The 16424-nt window shown below is 42.6% G+C and overlaps 1 protein-coding gene across 3 annotated transcripts in view; it reads left to right on the forward strand.

Moving 5' to 3' along the window:
• Positions 1-16424, forward strand: part of CRMP1 (collapsin response mediator protein 1) — a 50429-nt gene that overhangs the window by 22082 nt on the left and 11923 nt on the right. For all 3 annotated transcript variants that reach the window (XM_005501333.4, XM_065060491.1, XM_065060492.1), the window contains 7 exons: positions 244-428; positions 1965-2129; positions 7375-7436; positions 9087-9167; positions 12248-12316; positions 14076-14196; positions 15296-15452. In XM_005501333.4, the coding sequence (XP_005501390.2) occupies positions 244-428; positions 1965-2129; positions 7375-7436; positions 9087-9167; positions 12248-12316; positions 14076-14196; positions 15296-15452 (840 nt within the window). The remainder of the gene's footprint in view (positions 1-243; positions 429-1964; positions 2130-7374; positions 7437-9086; positions 9168-12247; positions 12317-14075; positions 14197-15295; positions 15453-16424) is intronic.

Genomic DNA, 16424 nt, shown 5'->3' on the forward strand with positions numbered 1-16424 from the left:
TGGCCACTAGAGCAATGCAAAGCAGCCTGAGCACATGGCCCAGCTACTCAGGCTTATGGATATTTTGTTGTGCCAGTGCTGAGCAGCGTGGCTGGAGTGGGTGCTTGAGCTTCCCCTTCCCTTTGGGGTCCCAGTTCTTCTTCTACGGCCCCTTGGTTCCTCTCCCCTACATGCCTCAGATAGCTTCTGTCCCCCGTGCTTTTTTGTTTAAGTAGAATAATGTTGGTTTTCCTTGCTGCCCAGGCAAATAGGAGAGAATCTGATTGTTCCTGGAGGAGTCAAGACCATAGAGGCTAATGGGCGGATGGTTATTCCTGGGGGAATAGATGTCAACACTTACCTACAAAAGCCCTGCCACGGAATGACTACTGTTGATGACTTCTATCAAGGCACAAAAGCAGCGCTAGCAGGGGGCACCACCATGATCAGTGAGTACTAGCAATACTAACTCTTGCCACCTCAGGCTGAGGCTCATGTAGCACACGTGGGGATAGCTACAGTAGGCTCCATACTGATTTTCTGAGATCTTCTGTGATTAATCTTCAGCTTTCTGGGCAATGTGTTGGAGATTCATTCATCATTGTCACCCAGGGTTGGCCTGAAAATGAACCTACTCTCAGAAAGAAACAGCATCATGGGGAATTGTCTTTTGGATTTCCATCTGAAATGCAGAGCAAACATTGAGGGATAATATACCTGCTCCTGGGATTTTTGAAAAACAATGTCGTTAGTGCTGTAACTATGTGACACAGAAAATCTGACAACGACCTCTTGTTCCCACTTAGTGACATTTCAGGGGTTTTGGAAATGACAAGATGCTTATTTATGGATTTGGAATGGAGAAAGCCCTTACTGGAGGAGCATCTTTCTTGGTGGAAGGCCGAAGTGTTTCTAGTTGTTAAAGACTCTTATTCCGTCTACTAGATGGCAGCACAAGATTTATATCTTTCTTAGTAGCAGTGTCTTGGCTTTTGCTTAGATTTTGTGAGGCACTTGTTCAGGTGATACAAAACGGGCTTAGCTTCCTTGTGTAGAAAAGCTGCCCGGTGCGTTTTACTCCCACTTAATTGGAATGTGGCTTTTTTTTTCTGAGTGGTGTTAGCAGTTACCTATATTCATCAGTAAGTATCAACTGAAAGGATCTGTGGCAATAAGCACAAGATGCATTGTTGTTCGTTACTTTTGTTAATAACTTTTTCAGTGAATGTTCTTCATTCGAGGCTTCCTGTGCTGCATTAGGTTTGCAAAGGTCACTGGTAAGCACATCTTGCTTTGTTCCCATACTTGCTTTTGACCTAGCACTGCAAAGATGAGTATATATGCATAAGTGCTCATGTCTTTATTTTATGTCAGTAAACATGTGGCGTCATCAGATGCAGAAAGCCTTGAGACAGTGTAGATGTGTAGTTGCAGCACACTCAGTCTGCCATATAGAGTGGCTGAGAGTTTGTGCTCTACAGCATCTCTGTTCAGACCTTTGGCTGTATTCCCAGTTCTGGCTGCTGAGAAAGCCTTCGACATCTCCATTGATACATTGGTAAAGCAGAGTGGGCCAGTTCAGTGACTATGAGGCACTGGTTAATAATAATGCTTACCATGAAATATATAGAAATGGACACTCCAGACAATAAATACAGATAAGTCCAGAACTTGTGGTCTCTTACAAAACAGTAAAGGGAAAAACAAAGGTTCTCTAAACTGTGAGATGTTTGTCTCTCCCACTGTGTGTCTGCTGATGTTGCAACAAGCAGGTTGCCAGACTCAGCTTTAGCATAGACTGTCCACAAAGTCTGCTGTACCTGAGACAGCAGGACCTGGCTAACATCCCAAAGTTACAGTCTACACACTAACTGCCTCCAAGGCTACTGCTTTGGCTGAGATGCTGGAAAGCTACTTCCTCACAGGCACTGAGGAAAACTGAGCAGTGTGCAGTCTGGGTAACAGACACTGAATCTCTTTTCCAGTTGACCATGTGCTTCCAGAGCCTGGATCAAGTTTACTGACCTCCTTTGAGAAGTGGCATGAGGCAGCTGACACCAAATCCTGTTGTGATTACTCGCTCCATGTGGACATCACCAGCTGGTATGATGGGATTCGAGAAGAGCTGGAAGTACTGGTGCAAGATAAAGGTTAGTGATTGAAAATTAGTAATATTTTTTGCTTTTAATGAAATATATGGAGGTAAAATTTTGAAGTATTTTAATTAATGCATCATCCAAAATGGAAACGCACAAGTGCTGGCTTTGCTGCCCAAGGTTCTGCACTGCCTCGAACTTCTGTATTCACTTGCTGCTGTGTAACATGGACCTAAAACTTCGCCCATTACTGCTAACCAGCCAATAGGGCAAGGTTTACCCCAATACAGGCATAGAAAATTAAACAATATATGTTGTCAGATACAAAAGTATCGCTTTACACTTGTTTGTACTTGTGGAAAGAGGCTCAGACATTTCACAGTTAGGTTTTATTTTATGACAGAACTCAGAGATCAGCACTTAAGGCAATCAGTCCAGTCACCTTAGATCCTTTATTTCAGGGGTGTCAAACTCATTTTCACCGCAGGCCACATCAGCCTCCCGGTTGCCTTCAAAAAGCCGAATGTAATTTTAGGACTGTGTAAATGTAACTACTCCTACTACTCCTTTGAAGGCAACTGCTAGGCTGATGTGGCCCCTGGTGAAAGTGAGTTTGACACCCCTGCTCTATTTCGTGAATGGAGAGAATGGGACATTTAAGAGTAACAGTTCAGATTTTAACTAAACTGGAACTTGCCCATTTATCTGCTCAAATATGAAAGGCACATGTGTCTGAGAAACAGTCATCACAGGCTATTGCTTATTTCTCAGCAATGCCTTAGGATAACTTACTTATCAGACTAGATTTTTTTTAATAAAATATGCCTATATTTTAAAATATTTTAAAATAGGTTCAAGTTATTAGAAAAAAGTGATGCTAAACTTAGGTACATAATATTGAAAAAAATGTTCTGATTTTCTGAAGTGCTTGATCTCCAGTGGCTTTCCCTGAAGTTACTAGAAGACTCCTTGTTTCGAGACTTACAAAAACACAGGTCACTTATTTAGGAATCTGTTTAAGACACTTGTGGGCTCCATTAACAGATCTACTATCATGTGAGATGCTGTAGATTACCCTATCTGGACTCCAGCTACCATGCCAGAATAGTACAGATGAAACCTCTCGTAAGTCCTTTTCCATACATGCAGACTCAGTGTGGCAGTTTCATATATGAAGGGAATCTTGTTGACACCAGATATATATGTGTGGGCAATTGAATCTAGTCTTCAGAAAACAATAATTTTGATCTGGTTCCTCAAAATTCTGTCTAACAGCATGGATTTTTTTTTTTGTCCAGAAACACAATTTTTTCAAATGTTTTTCACTTGATACTTTCCTTGAAAATTCATGGATATTAATTAGGAAATATTTTCCAAAATGATATTTAGTTACTCTGGGTAAATCAGAATGACCCTTGTGCTGGGAAGTCTGAGTAATATGTGTATGCAGCATCCTTTGTAAGGTGTAGTGCTAGTCATGACTTAGACTTGAAAAATGCTCTTTAAAATAGAAATATACTATCAAAGTAGAAAAACAAAGCAAAATCCTATTTTTGAGTGAGCAGTTTTTCACTGAGATACAATGGAAGTGCAGCCATGTAGGGGAATTTATCCTGTGTTGCAGCATGCTAGCAGTACACATGCTGTATAACCAGATTTTAAGCAACAAACCCCTTCAATCAGCAAGATTAAACATAATTTAAACAAATGGCAGCTAATCTTACATAGCTCTTTATTATATAGGTGATTTTTACAAGGTGATGACATCTGTCAACACCGATGGTGCCAAATCTGTGCTGTTTCCCTGCTATCAGCATTAACATGGTTATGCTGCTGTGCATTAGCTGGCTGTACTCTCAGACAAGTATACTGTGCCTTGTTTCAAAGGTTGCATACTATTTTCCAGAGCTCCCAGATCACAGATGGCTCAGCACTCCTAAATTTGCCTGAGGGCTTACATTAAAAGCCTGATGCAGACAGGTTAATAGTTCTCTCCAACTGTAGAAATTTGAGTTTTCAATATAAATCTGACCTGCCATTCACTCTTCGGGGCAAGCAGGGGTCTGTTCATTGGTTCCTTAAACGGAATGTGTGATGGGACCCTTGGCGGCCTCTTTGGTGGCAACAGCATTAGGAGGTCACCTTTGTTCTCACAGATGCTGCAGTATGTCTCAAGCAGTCAGTGTGAATTATTCTTGTGTTAGGAGACACAAAGTAAGGATGAGTATGAAAGCACAAGCACAATAGGAAATATTTCAGTGTGGCAGGGGCTTTCAAATTAATGGATAATATCTGATGATAATTGGAAACATTTGAGCCAGCTGGTGCAAATAGACTTGATGTTAATGGAGTGACACTGGTTTTCATCAGCTGGGAATCTGGATTGAATTTGTTCCGGGCTGATTGTCTGGTGGGTGAGTTAGCAGAGTCACAGGGCCCAGCTAATCATGTTTCAGTACTGTGTGTGCCTAATACAATCTTGGCATGAATAACAGGGGAGCTTCTGTTGAGGTGCCTTGTCATGAAGTATAATTGAGTAACTGATCAGTTTTAAATCAATACAAAGCTAAGTTTAGGAGACACAAGCTTTGGAAGGACCTAAGGATTTTGTAGAACCAAATGTTGATTATAAAGATTCAGGCTTGTAGCATTTTGGCAGCTAGTTTGGAATTGGGCTTCTCCAGTATATGCAAAGGAACAACAGCCGGAAATGTGTTGGCAGGTGCCTCACTGGTTCCTTTAAGCACTGTGCTTTGTCACTGTTCAAAAAAACCTGTAGCACTGTATGAAATTTGGAGAGGGTCCTGTTGGGTACTCCTGGTGTGCAAACAAGCAGGACATTAAGAAGAATGTAGCAGGCAAAAAATGTTAAGCATTAAGGTCAATAGACCATGGATCAGGTCTTTTGAAAAGCCACGTATTTCCAATGATTAGATCAAGACACCACATTAGGCATAGAGTCTAATCTTGGATAAATGTATACGTAAATTGTTGTTATTTTATCTTGGTATCTGGTTCAAACAATCTCTCCTGTTAGCTGCAAAGGCAGCCCATGAGATGCCCTTCCACTTTGTATGTATATCTGGTGTGGTAGCTAAGGGTGTGGATGTGCATTTAGATGGGAGAACTCTGCTTCTGGGCTGTGAGAGCTCTTGGTACAGGGCAAGCTCAAGATCTGATGGCGGGATCCCTACTGGGATCCCTTCTACTCTCATTGACTTCAGGCAGAATATTAACCTTAGTGGGAGCAAAACTCATAGTCATTTTACCATGATGATATAAAGGCAATTAAAAAAAAAGGAAGAGAATTCATATTACTTGGGTCCATGTATGTCTTCCAGCCATGGTCTCCAGAGAAAGCTGCCTTATCTCCTGTGGGACTGTGATTAAATGAATTACCTTTGGCTAGATCTCAGTGGATAAGAGAGCAATAGGTAACCCAGCTCGTTGCTTATAGAGAAATGTGTACGAGGGGATTCAGTCGTGTGCCTTCACTGAGGCTAGTCGGTATGGCTCGGACCAGCCTTGGCGTGTCTCTCATTGCTTCACGTGTGCACGGTCACCCATGCAGAAGGGTGGCTCCCAGCTGCAGCTGACATCTGAGACATGGGGTGGGTTTGTGAAGAGAAGCAGAGCTTTCCTCCAGGGCGGGCAGCTGTGATCAGTCAGAGGGGTGGAAGGTGGTGCTGCAGGCATAAGGCTGTAAGCGCTGGCCCCAGGGAAAGCGTAGTCAAGCTTAGTGTTTCAAAGCAGGGACACACTGAGTGCATTCAAACTGTGTAATGAGGAATAGGCTGAGGGATTACAGTTAGTAAAGCCCATGTGTGTTTTCTGGGAACCTGAGAAACAAGAAAATCAGAAGAAAAGACAGGTTCCCAGGCTGACGGGGGATCCATGGTGCAGGCTGGATTTGCTGAGTGTGGAAGTCAGCAAGGGAGGGCAAGCTCCCGCTTGTATTTCTCCCTGAGCTGCCTGGCTTTAGCAGGAAGACATAATACCAGGGATCATTTAAAGGTTTTATCCTGCGTATATCCTAGGGTATTTTAATAATGTAATTGTGAATAAACAAATTCTTTGTGTGTGAACAGCTATGGCCTCTGCCCGAGGATATATCTGCACCTTCTAGACTCATGAAGGAGTTATATCTTCAACAGAGAGCCTTATTCATTCAGTGTAGCCAACATGAATAACACAAACAGATCTCTTTCTTTTTCCTCTTGCCCCAGGAAGCACAGTTTTCTTTACAGCTGTTTTGAAATACAGCATACGTGTCTTAGACATAGACATCTTAGAATTTACTTTTCTTTTAAGCTAGAAAAGTCTGTGATCAGTCCCTGTACCAAACTGGGGATGTTGTCAGTAGACTAAAGTGTAAGGCAAATTTATAAACTGATATGAATTCATATATACAGAAGATATGAATAGAAGGTGTTTGGAATCCTGTTCTCTTAAAATACAATCCCTCTGAGCAAATATTTGAAATAAATAGCAAAACTTGCAGTGCTTTGAATACAGTTGGTCCTTGGCCACCGACACTCAACACTAGCATTTCTTACTGATTGCTAAAATTTGGAGCTGTCATCTTTCGTGGTTTTGTATGACTGCCAATGTAAATCCTTCCATCTTAGGAAGGTGAAAGTAGAGGCATGGTGAATTGTCCTCATAACTGGTTTCAGGCTTTGCTTCCACTCCTTCTGAGTGTCTGCCATCAGCTAAGCTGGGTGCTTTGGGCAGTGGGTCAAGAAAAAGCAAGTTTGTATGCAAAATCAGATACACAGTTCTTACAGCTTCTCGGCACTCTGGGGAAACTTAACTAGAAGTTTTTTCTATTAAGAAGATTCAGGTCAAGGTGAAGTATTTTCTTGAGTAGCTAAAGAAAGCTAAAAAGAAAAGCAGTGATTCACAGAACCTAACAGTTTAAAGTTTAAAACTTTACAAATTCTACATGCTTGCCTTAGCCACCATCCCTTCTCTGTGATCTGGCTATAAGCAGTCTCATTTGTGGTGGTGGCTGGGTTGCTCCAGGGCTAAACACGGGCAATCCATAGAGTCCAACAGATTCCCTCAGAGAAGAGAGGATTTGGGCTTCTGGTCCTAGCAGCTGTAATGCACCTGTGGAGCTACGCTTTATTTCTGTCAATCACTGGTGAAAAGCCTAGGCTTAGGCTATGACTTATTCTATTATTATTATTCTTATTCTAAAGCCTATTCTATGACTTATTTTTCCTGAATTTTTTGTTCAAATACAGGTTAAGAATCCACTTACTTGACAACACATTGTAATTTTGTCTTGGAACAGGTGTGAACTCTTTTCAAGTCTACATGGCCTACAAAGATCTCTACCAAATGTCTGACAGCCAGGTATTGTTCTGAGTGCTTTTCATTGCTGTGATCTGTCCTCTATTCTGTGTTCTCCCAACACTTGAGGAGCTGCTAAGATTGAATCCCAGAGAAACATTCCCACTGACCTGAGTGGCACTGAGGGAAATGTGCAATGGGGGATTTCTCTGTGGAAGGTCAGTGCTGAGCAGTCATTAACATCTGTATGTGTTCTTCCAAGTGCGTGACATTCACTTTCTGCAAAGATTTTTCTGGTGTCTCCCAACATTGCAGCCACTCAGCGCTGCTCAGGATTTTGCCCTCACTTTATTTTGCTGTTACCTTTCATGACTCTAGGTCAGAGAGGGAAGAAGAGATGAAGCACTCGAGGCAGTGGCAGTTTTTCGAGAGTTTCTCAGTTGCTGCAAACAGCTAAATGGAGTTGCTCTTTGGGGGAGGTGGCCCTTTCTCATTAGAGCTGGGAATAACAATGAGCTTGTTTGTCCAGAGCTCATTACAGATTCCAGACTCTTCAGCTTTCCCATTCATAAGTATCAGGTCATTGTAAATGGACAATGGCATCTGTTAGTAATAATAATGTTTGCTTATTCGGTTGAGAAAATGTTTCTTTCTTATGTATTCCCAGAGCTATAGCTCTTGGTCTCTTAAATAACTGTTGTTACACCTCCATTCCATGTGGTTTTAATTGGAATTTTAGACATAATAATATATAAATATTCTCTGAGAGGCAGTGCCTGTTAAATTCAGTTCCCTGTTGGAATTGCCAAGAGAAATACATCAAACTGTTTAATATGTGGCTAGACTAATGCCTGTTACCTTGCTTAAATGCTCCTGTTGCAGGCTGTGTATTCTGACCCATTCAATACTAGCTGAAGTACCCTGGTGCAAAGTGGGCACTGAAGAAACCCTGTCTTCACTGTGTGTTCTGTGTTTGGAAACTGGGCTCTCCCTTGTTGCTGACATCTGGTTTAAACAGGGAATGTGTTAGCTGAATACCTCTTGGAAAAGGAACTGAATTTTAGTAGATCTATGCTTAGAAATTCTCAGTAAAAGCAATAGGATCAGCTGTTTCCTTTCTGCATGGATGGGGTCTGAATCTTAGAAAGCAATCATAAAAAAGGATGCTGTAAAGAAAATATTACAAATTTTAATTGCAGAATTAAAGATATTGGTGAAAGGTTGACACTGTCTTCTCTAAGAAGAGGTTGCAAAATGCAGTTCAGAAAAGACATATTTTAGCTGTACTAAAAGTGTCTGTAGTCCACTGATTATTCATGGGAATAATTCCATTTTACATTTGCTAAAACTGCAGAAAAGAGACTATTAACTAAACTTAGGCCTGCGTGGGAGGGTGTGAAGAGGTACAAGGGGCTGGAGGAGGAACTATGTCCAAGGGAGATGTGACCCTGCTCGGACTGAACCTGTCTTGGTGCAGAAGGGCAGAGGCTCATCCTGGGGCTGCTGATGTGTAAGGGGATGGGTAAATCATCACCAAGCAGTGAAGCTCTGGCTCTGTATAGAAAGCAGAGAGTGGAAAAGGGAGGTAATTTGCAATGCACGTAGATAATTACCAGTATAGAAGGTGCAAAACAGAGGGGAACAGAGAGGTCTGAGTGTTAAGTAATGTGTTTTCCTTATTCAGCAGTGTTTCCTTCTTTGTACTACCTGCAGCTTTATGAAGCCTTTACCTTTCTAAAAAGTCTTGGGGCTGTTATCCTGGTCCACGCTGAAAATGGAGACTTGATAGCTCAGGTGAGTGAACTGTCGTTTTTACTTCATGAGAAGACAGACACAAGAGAGGAGAAGTAAAATGCTCCAGTCAGAGGGTGGGTAGGAAAAAATGAACTACCTGGTAAGTGCCTTAAGTGAGCCTGATGCCCTACACACCACTGGTCTAAAGCCTGGGACGAGAGGATGGAGGTTCTTCTGTGTGCTTTGGTAGAGCATCTATGACAGCTCCTTGCCCTGGCAGCAGATGAGGACTGGATGAGGGGGCAGAAGGAAGCAAGATGATCTCTTTGAATCTGGCAGAGACAAGTGAAGCAGAACAATGTAAAGCCTTGCTCAGAGATTTTAGGGACAAAAAGTGGAGCTGGGAAGCTTTATGCTAATGCCTCTTGCTGCAGCTATCAGCATAAGCAGCACAGTGAGTTTGGAGTGGGTGGTGAAGCTCTCAGACCAATTTGCTTTTGAGAATATTCTTATAAATCTCTGAAGTTTGAGAATAAGAAACCACCACCGTCATCTTCTAAACATTTAAAAAGTGTGCATGAAAGTGTAAGTCATGATCTTTGAAGATGCCTGTCGGAACTGGGAAACTGGACTCAAATTCAGTATGTTCTGTTAAAATGTCCTGAATCCCCAGTGCACTCTTTGCAGGTCAGGTCCCCCACCTGGGTACTGTCCTGGGAGTGTGCCTTAGGTCTTATCTGTGCCACAGCACATCCAAAGAGATACCCCAAGGACTCCAGTTAATAGGAACCTCCCGCTGATCTTTCAGAGGTCAGGATTCTCCTATAACAACAATGGGCAGGTTTGGTTGGATGTTGTTATGACTCGCTACATCTGTGGCAGCTGAATCTTCCAAGGCTGTTGCAGGGATGTCTCCCTCCTCTGATCCCTGCACATGCATAGAGCCCCTCTGAGGTCCATGAGGCTCTGACTGAGCTGACTGATTTATCTGCTGAGCTCTTTATCTGCTGGTTTATCCGCTAAGGACTAGGCTGCAGAGCTGACAGGGAAATTAAAACAGCTGAAAACAAGTTGTCTTTGAGATCTGGACTAGGGAAGCCACATTGTTGCATGATTAAGGGAGAACCTCAAGTGACTGACTGAGTGGTCGGGCAGTATGTAAAGGCTCTTGCACACATGGGTTTATATTTTTGTTTTTCATTCAGTGGGAATTTAGCCTCTTTGAGGGCCTTCTTTCCCTTTTCCCTTCAAGTTTGGCCAAAATAACTGCTGGGCTCAAAAGCTACGAGGGAGGACTCAACAGGCACATACAGTGCAGTGAAAACCCTCATTGGGATTCATTTCTGTAGGAATGGCAAAATGAAACAATGGAATGGCACTCGTGATGTTTTGATATATTCCCCTTTAAAATCAAGGTACACTTGTGGAATTGCATTTCTGGTAGAAATCTGTTTCATTTACATTTTTCTTTGATCAGCTTTAATATACAGCCATGGAATATGAACACATAGGACAGAAAAATTATTAGGAAAAGAGGAAGGAGTAAAGGTGTAAATTATGCTATACATCAACATACTTCTTTGCGATTGCCATGTCTCAAAAGATCAATGTGTCCTTATGCTTTTTCTTAGAAGGATTATTTGGATAGTGAAAAGAAAGCTGCCTGCAGGGAGGTTTTACAGGACTATCCTGTGTGAAAATCCAAATTTGATCTTATCAAACAAATATTCTATCTTATTAGCACTATCAAATCCTCTTACAGTGGATAGTTTTATCATATGATCTGATTTTATGACTTCCTTCAGGATGCAAACCTATCTTACTTTGTGTTGCATCCTTTGCCATTTTGCTGGTTTTAGTATTATATGGTTGCAACTTTATTGTTTTTTGTATTTTAATGATATGAAATCTTTAACCGGCACTGTTCAGAGCTGTTGCATTAATGATTCAGAACAGCTGCTTTTAAGAATATCTATGAAACACCATGATTTTCTAAACAAAATAATCTTAATTACAGAGTCAGATTAATGCATTTCTATTAATGCCTCTTCAGCCTTGATTGACTGCAGCAGAGGCAAAACTATATGTGAATATTAACTTGCTCACATTTTGCTGGAGTATGTTGGTAATGTGTGAGCTTTTCACCCTCAGGGACCTGGGATCAAATATTTATTAGCTGACACAATAAAGTATGTTCAGTAACTTCATCCTGGTCTCTAGGGGACATTTGTCTGTATCACAGAGTCATTACATTTGTTAAGTTGGCTCGTCAGAGACCTGTGGGCAGGGCAGGCCAGGGTGGGAGGTCCATCAACAGCTCTGGTCCCACTTTTGCTCTGCTGGCAGACATGGACCAACCTCAGATCAGAAGTGATTGACCACCAATATCACTGCCTGACCTTAAATTAAAAGATATGTGAAGTATCTTGTACTATCATGTAGTTTTAAAAATTGATCTCACTGCTGTGAAGCTGGATATCACAGATTTTTTTCTGATAATTCCCAGTTGGTCCTAGATGGGCTTTTTGGCGTGGACACAGTGCCCTCAAAACTGGAGGGCATGGTTTTGTTTTCATGAAAACATAATTTTCGTGATTCACTCTGTAGGAAAAAAGTGTTACAGAAAAGTGGATGCCAAAGGCAAGACTTTATCTGATGAAGTGTCAGCAATGCTAAAAGTTTAAGGAAGATAATAATACTTCATGAATTGCAGCCAGAAAGGAACTTGTGTGAGTAAAGAAATAATTGTAGGCTGGAAATACCCATAATTACTATGTAGTATAATGATTGAAACAAGTTCCCTGGTTTGGTGTCTTGGTGTCAAATAAGACTTTCTGGAGCGCAGAGACATCTAATGGTGCAGCCCAATGGCTTGAGCCATGAATATGCTCTGTCACACTGCAGTGACAAATCTTCCCCTGAAATCTGTGCTGGCTGCACAGAGCAGACGCTGGCGCGGCATGGGACCAGTTTAGAGCCAGTATTTTCAGTCCTTCTCCCCTGGCAGCAGGCTTATGCAGCTGCATTTACACAGACAAAAAAGGGGCAGTCAGAAAATGTGGCTTTTAATCTGCCAGACGATGCCTGGTGCAAGGGTCTCATCCTGGAGCAGCTGTCAGCATTTATCTCTTATCTTGCAGGAACAAAAGCGTATCCTGGAGATGGGAATCACCGGACCCGAGGGACATGCTCTGAGCAGGCCCGAGGAGGTAAGAAAATTCATTCGTTCTGTTATTCGTGGAAAGACTTTGTCAAGTATGTAGTATCGGGGCTTGGCTTCTTTATATGCAGATGATAGATGGATGCATGGGGGAGGGCAGCAGTCTGCTTCTCCCACAGCCTCGTCCAGTACTATTCAAAGTCTTGAAAATCCAGGTTCCCTTGGCCTGGGAATGAGCGTATCCTTGTATACTCAGGAGTCGCAGCTCCTGCTGCCCCAGGCACAGACATTAATGTATTTTTTGAGTGTGACACTTGTGATTTAATTTGCGATGACAAAAAAAAAATAAAAGGTCTTATCAGGGTAAAAATCAGCAGTACAGCTTGTGGTTTAGGCTTTGGAGTAACTGCATTCATTAAAATGCTTTGGCTGAAACCTCCTATAAAATGCATGTGTATGTATATACCGTGCATATGTGTATGCCCACATATAAATCTATGTTTATGCTAGCAGATACATTTGTAGTAGAAATGCAGGCTGTAGAAATGCAAATACGTGAGAACGGAAAGATGCTGCAAGGTAGCTCAGTTTATGCAACTCTATTACAATAAACACCAGGCTCTGGCAAGTATCATCTCAGGCATCTGGAAAGGGTTTCTTTAATGAGAAGGAAAAGGTGGAGACATGTGGATGTCTCTTAATGTACAGAGTTCAGACTGTTAATGGGATGATGGAGGGCGGTAGTGGGAAGTGTCTGCTTTCCTTGAAGACTAAAGAGACAAGGCCCTGGGGATCTGAGGTTAAACTTGAAGAGATTGTTGTGGTTTGCAGATATTTATATAACTTCTCCCCAAGGCAAAAGGAATCAGCTTAATTGGTCACATTCTTCTATTGAACTGTTTATGTAATGTTTCGTTTTGCCATTTAACTTCCACCTAAATTATTCTAAAAAAATGGAGTAGTTTTCTTTTAATGAGAACAAGGGCCTAAGAAAAATCTGCATTTGCAGTTCCAGAAAGGAATTTTGTATCTTTCTGACTGTGTGTCTGGCCACCTCAGCCCCAGCGCTGATGTACAGAGGTACTGCCTCCTTCCTGGGTCTTCTGCAGGTGATTTTCGGCCTTCCAGGGCAAATGTTGCGATGAAAGTCCTAGGAAAACCTGTGAAGAATTAAGCCATGTGGTTTTGGAAGCGCTAAAGTGCTCAACATTACTAGCACAACTCCTTGAGAGAAATTTCTGTACTATCGAGTCAGTATTTCCAGTGACAGTGGAGTTTTAGGGAAACTGTGAGTCCATCCGGGAAGGAGGTATAAACTGTTGAGTGGGGAAAGAAATCTCCAGAGCCCCTGGGAAACATGACTCTGTCTGAAGATGATGCTTTGTGTGCCCACATCCCAGATGGCTCCCTGGAAGGAGACTGCTTTTATGCTTGCTGACTGAGGGGACTTACTGGGCGATGCTTCAAAGGCTTCTATGGATTATGGGCTAAATTCAGTCCATAGTGCTGAAGTTGCTGTTTGAGAACACTTTACATTCACTGTCATCTTACCCTTATGTAAAGATTGCACAGGGTAAGCTGCCAGGAGACCTCAGAGCTTGTCTCCAAGCTGGGGCAATTTTGTCTTGCTTTGTTCTCCTTCCAACTGCAGAGTGGAAGTCTGAAGCAGAAAGGTGGGAGGATGGTAAGGAGGAGCCCTATCAGCTGCTTGGACATGACCTTTCTAGGGTATAGGGAGATGTCTTCCAGTTCTTTTTTTCCTTCAGTTCTCTTTTACAGTTAACTTTTTTCCTCCTTCTTTTCCTCAGCTTGAAGCAGAAGCAGTTTTCCGTGCCATCACCATTGCCAGTCGAATAAACTGTCCAGTGTACATCACCAAGGTGATGAGCAAGAGTGCGGCTGACATCATTGCACTGGCCAGAAAGAAAGGCAAGAAACTTCCTTTTCTCCACTAAACTTGTATTTTTTTTGTGTTGAATAGGAGCTCAGTGGAAAAACGTGTACATCTTGACCCAAATCACAAGATACAGGGAGAGGTTAACAAAGAATTATATCACCATCACAGATGCCAATTATTTACTGCTGGGAAAGATGAAGGGAAATCCTACATTTTTCAGTTGAGAAATTTGCCCCACAAACTGTCCCCTTTGAGACTGTGGTGTAACTCTTCTTTATCCTGTCTTCCATTTTCCCTTTCCCTTAGACTGCTGAATAAAGGTTCATGGGAGGGAGATATTTTCTTCCTAACAGGGTCTAGCACATCCTCTCTGCCTTTTGAGTGTATTTCAGGGTGTTATCCTCCAACGGGTATCTTGAACAGTGAACCTGCTGTTAGAAATGTCTGGTGCTCACTCCTGACCTTGCTGCTGGAGGCTGAGCCCAGCAGATGTGCACTGGGGACACCCGTGAGTTCACACTACTTGCTGGGGCCGTGGAGGAATCCATGTTACAAAGCATCCAAAAAGGATGTGTGAGCCTGAAGGCAGCTTTTTTTGAAGCTGCATTTGCGAGCTTGGATTGTTCTGCTGGTTGGTGCTACAAAGCACCTGAGCAATATGGAAAAGCCAAAGAGCAAAATATCATCTTGATATTTGTATTCTTGGAGACTTGGAGTATGGTGCTTGGGACCATATGCTGCTATCTGCTGGTGCTGTGCCCAAGCTGGGAGTAGTAAAAAGGCATCTGTCTGTTGGAGCCCATCCTCCACCTAAATGCAGTCCCAGTCAGAGCAACAGAGAGAACATGGCTGTGATTAAAACAGTACAAATTAAAACCAGGTCTGAACTGTCTCCTTCTGGATTAGAAGGGGAGCTTTGTAAATATGCTGATCAAAAGTATGTGTAGCTCAGAGAGCCTCCTGATTAATTTTTTATCATACAGACAAAGCCAGGGCTGCTTAATTTTCTGGGAGTTATGCTGGCCATGTAGCAGTGCATAAATTATACATGTCTGCGTGCAGCAAGCAGTATAATGTGTTGAAGAGAGAGTGGGTTGTAATCAGTTCCTGTATATCCTTGCTTTCCCTGAGGTCCCCTTGTTTTTGGAGAGCCGATCACTGCCAGCTTGGGGACAGATGGGACACATTACTGGAGCAAAAACTGGGCCAAGGCTGCAGCTTTTGTGACCTCACCACCTCTGAGTCCTGATCCTACCACTCCAGATCACTTAAATTCACTCTTAGCATGGTAAGACCTTCATTTTTTTTTTTTTTTACAGGCTGATGGTCAGGCAAGTGCAAAAGCCACATGGGATGAAGCATCTAGGGATCAGCTCAGTTTCCTTTAGAAGAGTCTCATACACAGAACAGCAGAGAGGGATGTAGAAAACCGGAGCTGGTTATATCCTTGTGTTTAGGCTGTCAAACAGCTAAGCAGGCATGGACTCACCAGCTCCTGGTTAGCATGATAGAGAGGAAACTGCTGACTATTCAGCAATTAATTCTTTTTTCTTTCTGCTTTCCAAGTGATTTTTAGTTGTACTGCTAGATAGTCTTTAGCCCAGGACTTCAAATTGGCTTTCTCCCTAGTCTTCTGTTTTTTCCAGCCCAGTTGTTAATATGTGATCGGATGGCATCCTCACCACCCAGCCCAAGCAACAGCCCAGTGGATAGACCTCCTTCTGCGAGAATAGACACAGTTTTAAGCCCTGGTCATATCTGGCAGCACAGCTCCTGAAATCAGGGTTGTCCCAGAATGCAGAGTTCCGTAGAACTGAGAAAACTGTCCTGGTGCAGTTTTTGTCAAAACTCGTGGAGGTCTCTAAGTCATCACTTGTCAGGATTGGGGTATGGGCTGACTGTCTCCAGGCTGGTAGAGAGAGGGTTATCATTAGAGAGATGAAGGGAATGTGGACAGCAGAGGGAGAAGTGTCTTTCTCCTACAGAAGACATCAGCAATGCCTTGCCAGCAACACAGACCATAAACCCATCCCTGAAAGTGTTTGCTGCCTATTTCCAACTATGGGTCTTCTTTAGCTTAAGCAAAAGACCTCCTGCTTTGAAATGATATGGAAATTCACAGCTGGAGGCCCACCAGGACAGATTGTTTGCACTGGAGTGAGGAACTCGGCTGTTCAAAACCTTATTTAATGCAACGCGGTGGCACTCATGTCACCTGCTGCCTCCCCTTCCTAGGCATTCCGGTTGAATTTGAGCCCTA

This window comes from Columba livia, chromosome 4, assembly GCF_036013475.1.
Source record: "Columba livia isolate bColLiv1 breed racing homer chromosome 4, bColLiv1.pat.W.v2, whole genome shotgun sequence".
Classification (NCBI taxonomy): domain Eukaryota; kingdom Metazoa; phylum Chordata; class Aves; order Columbiformes; family Columbidae; genus Columba; species Columba livia.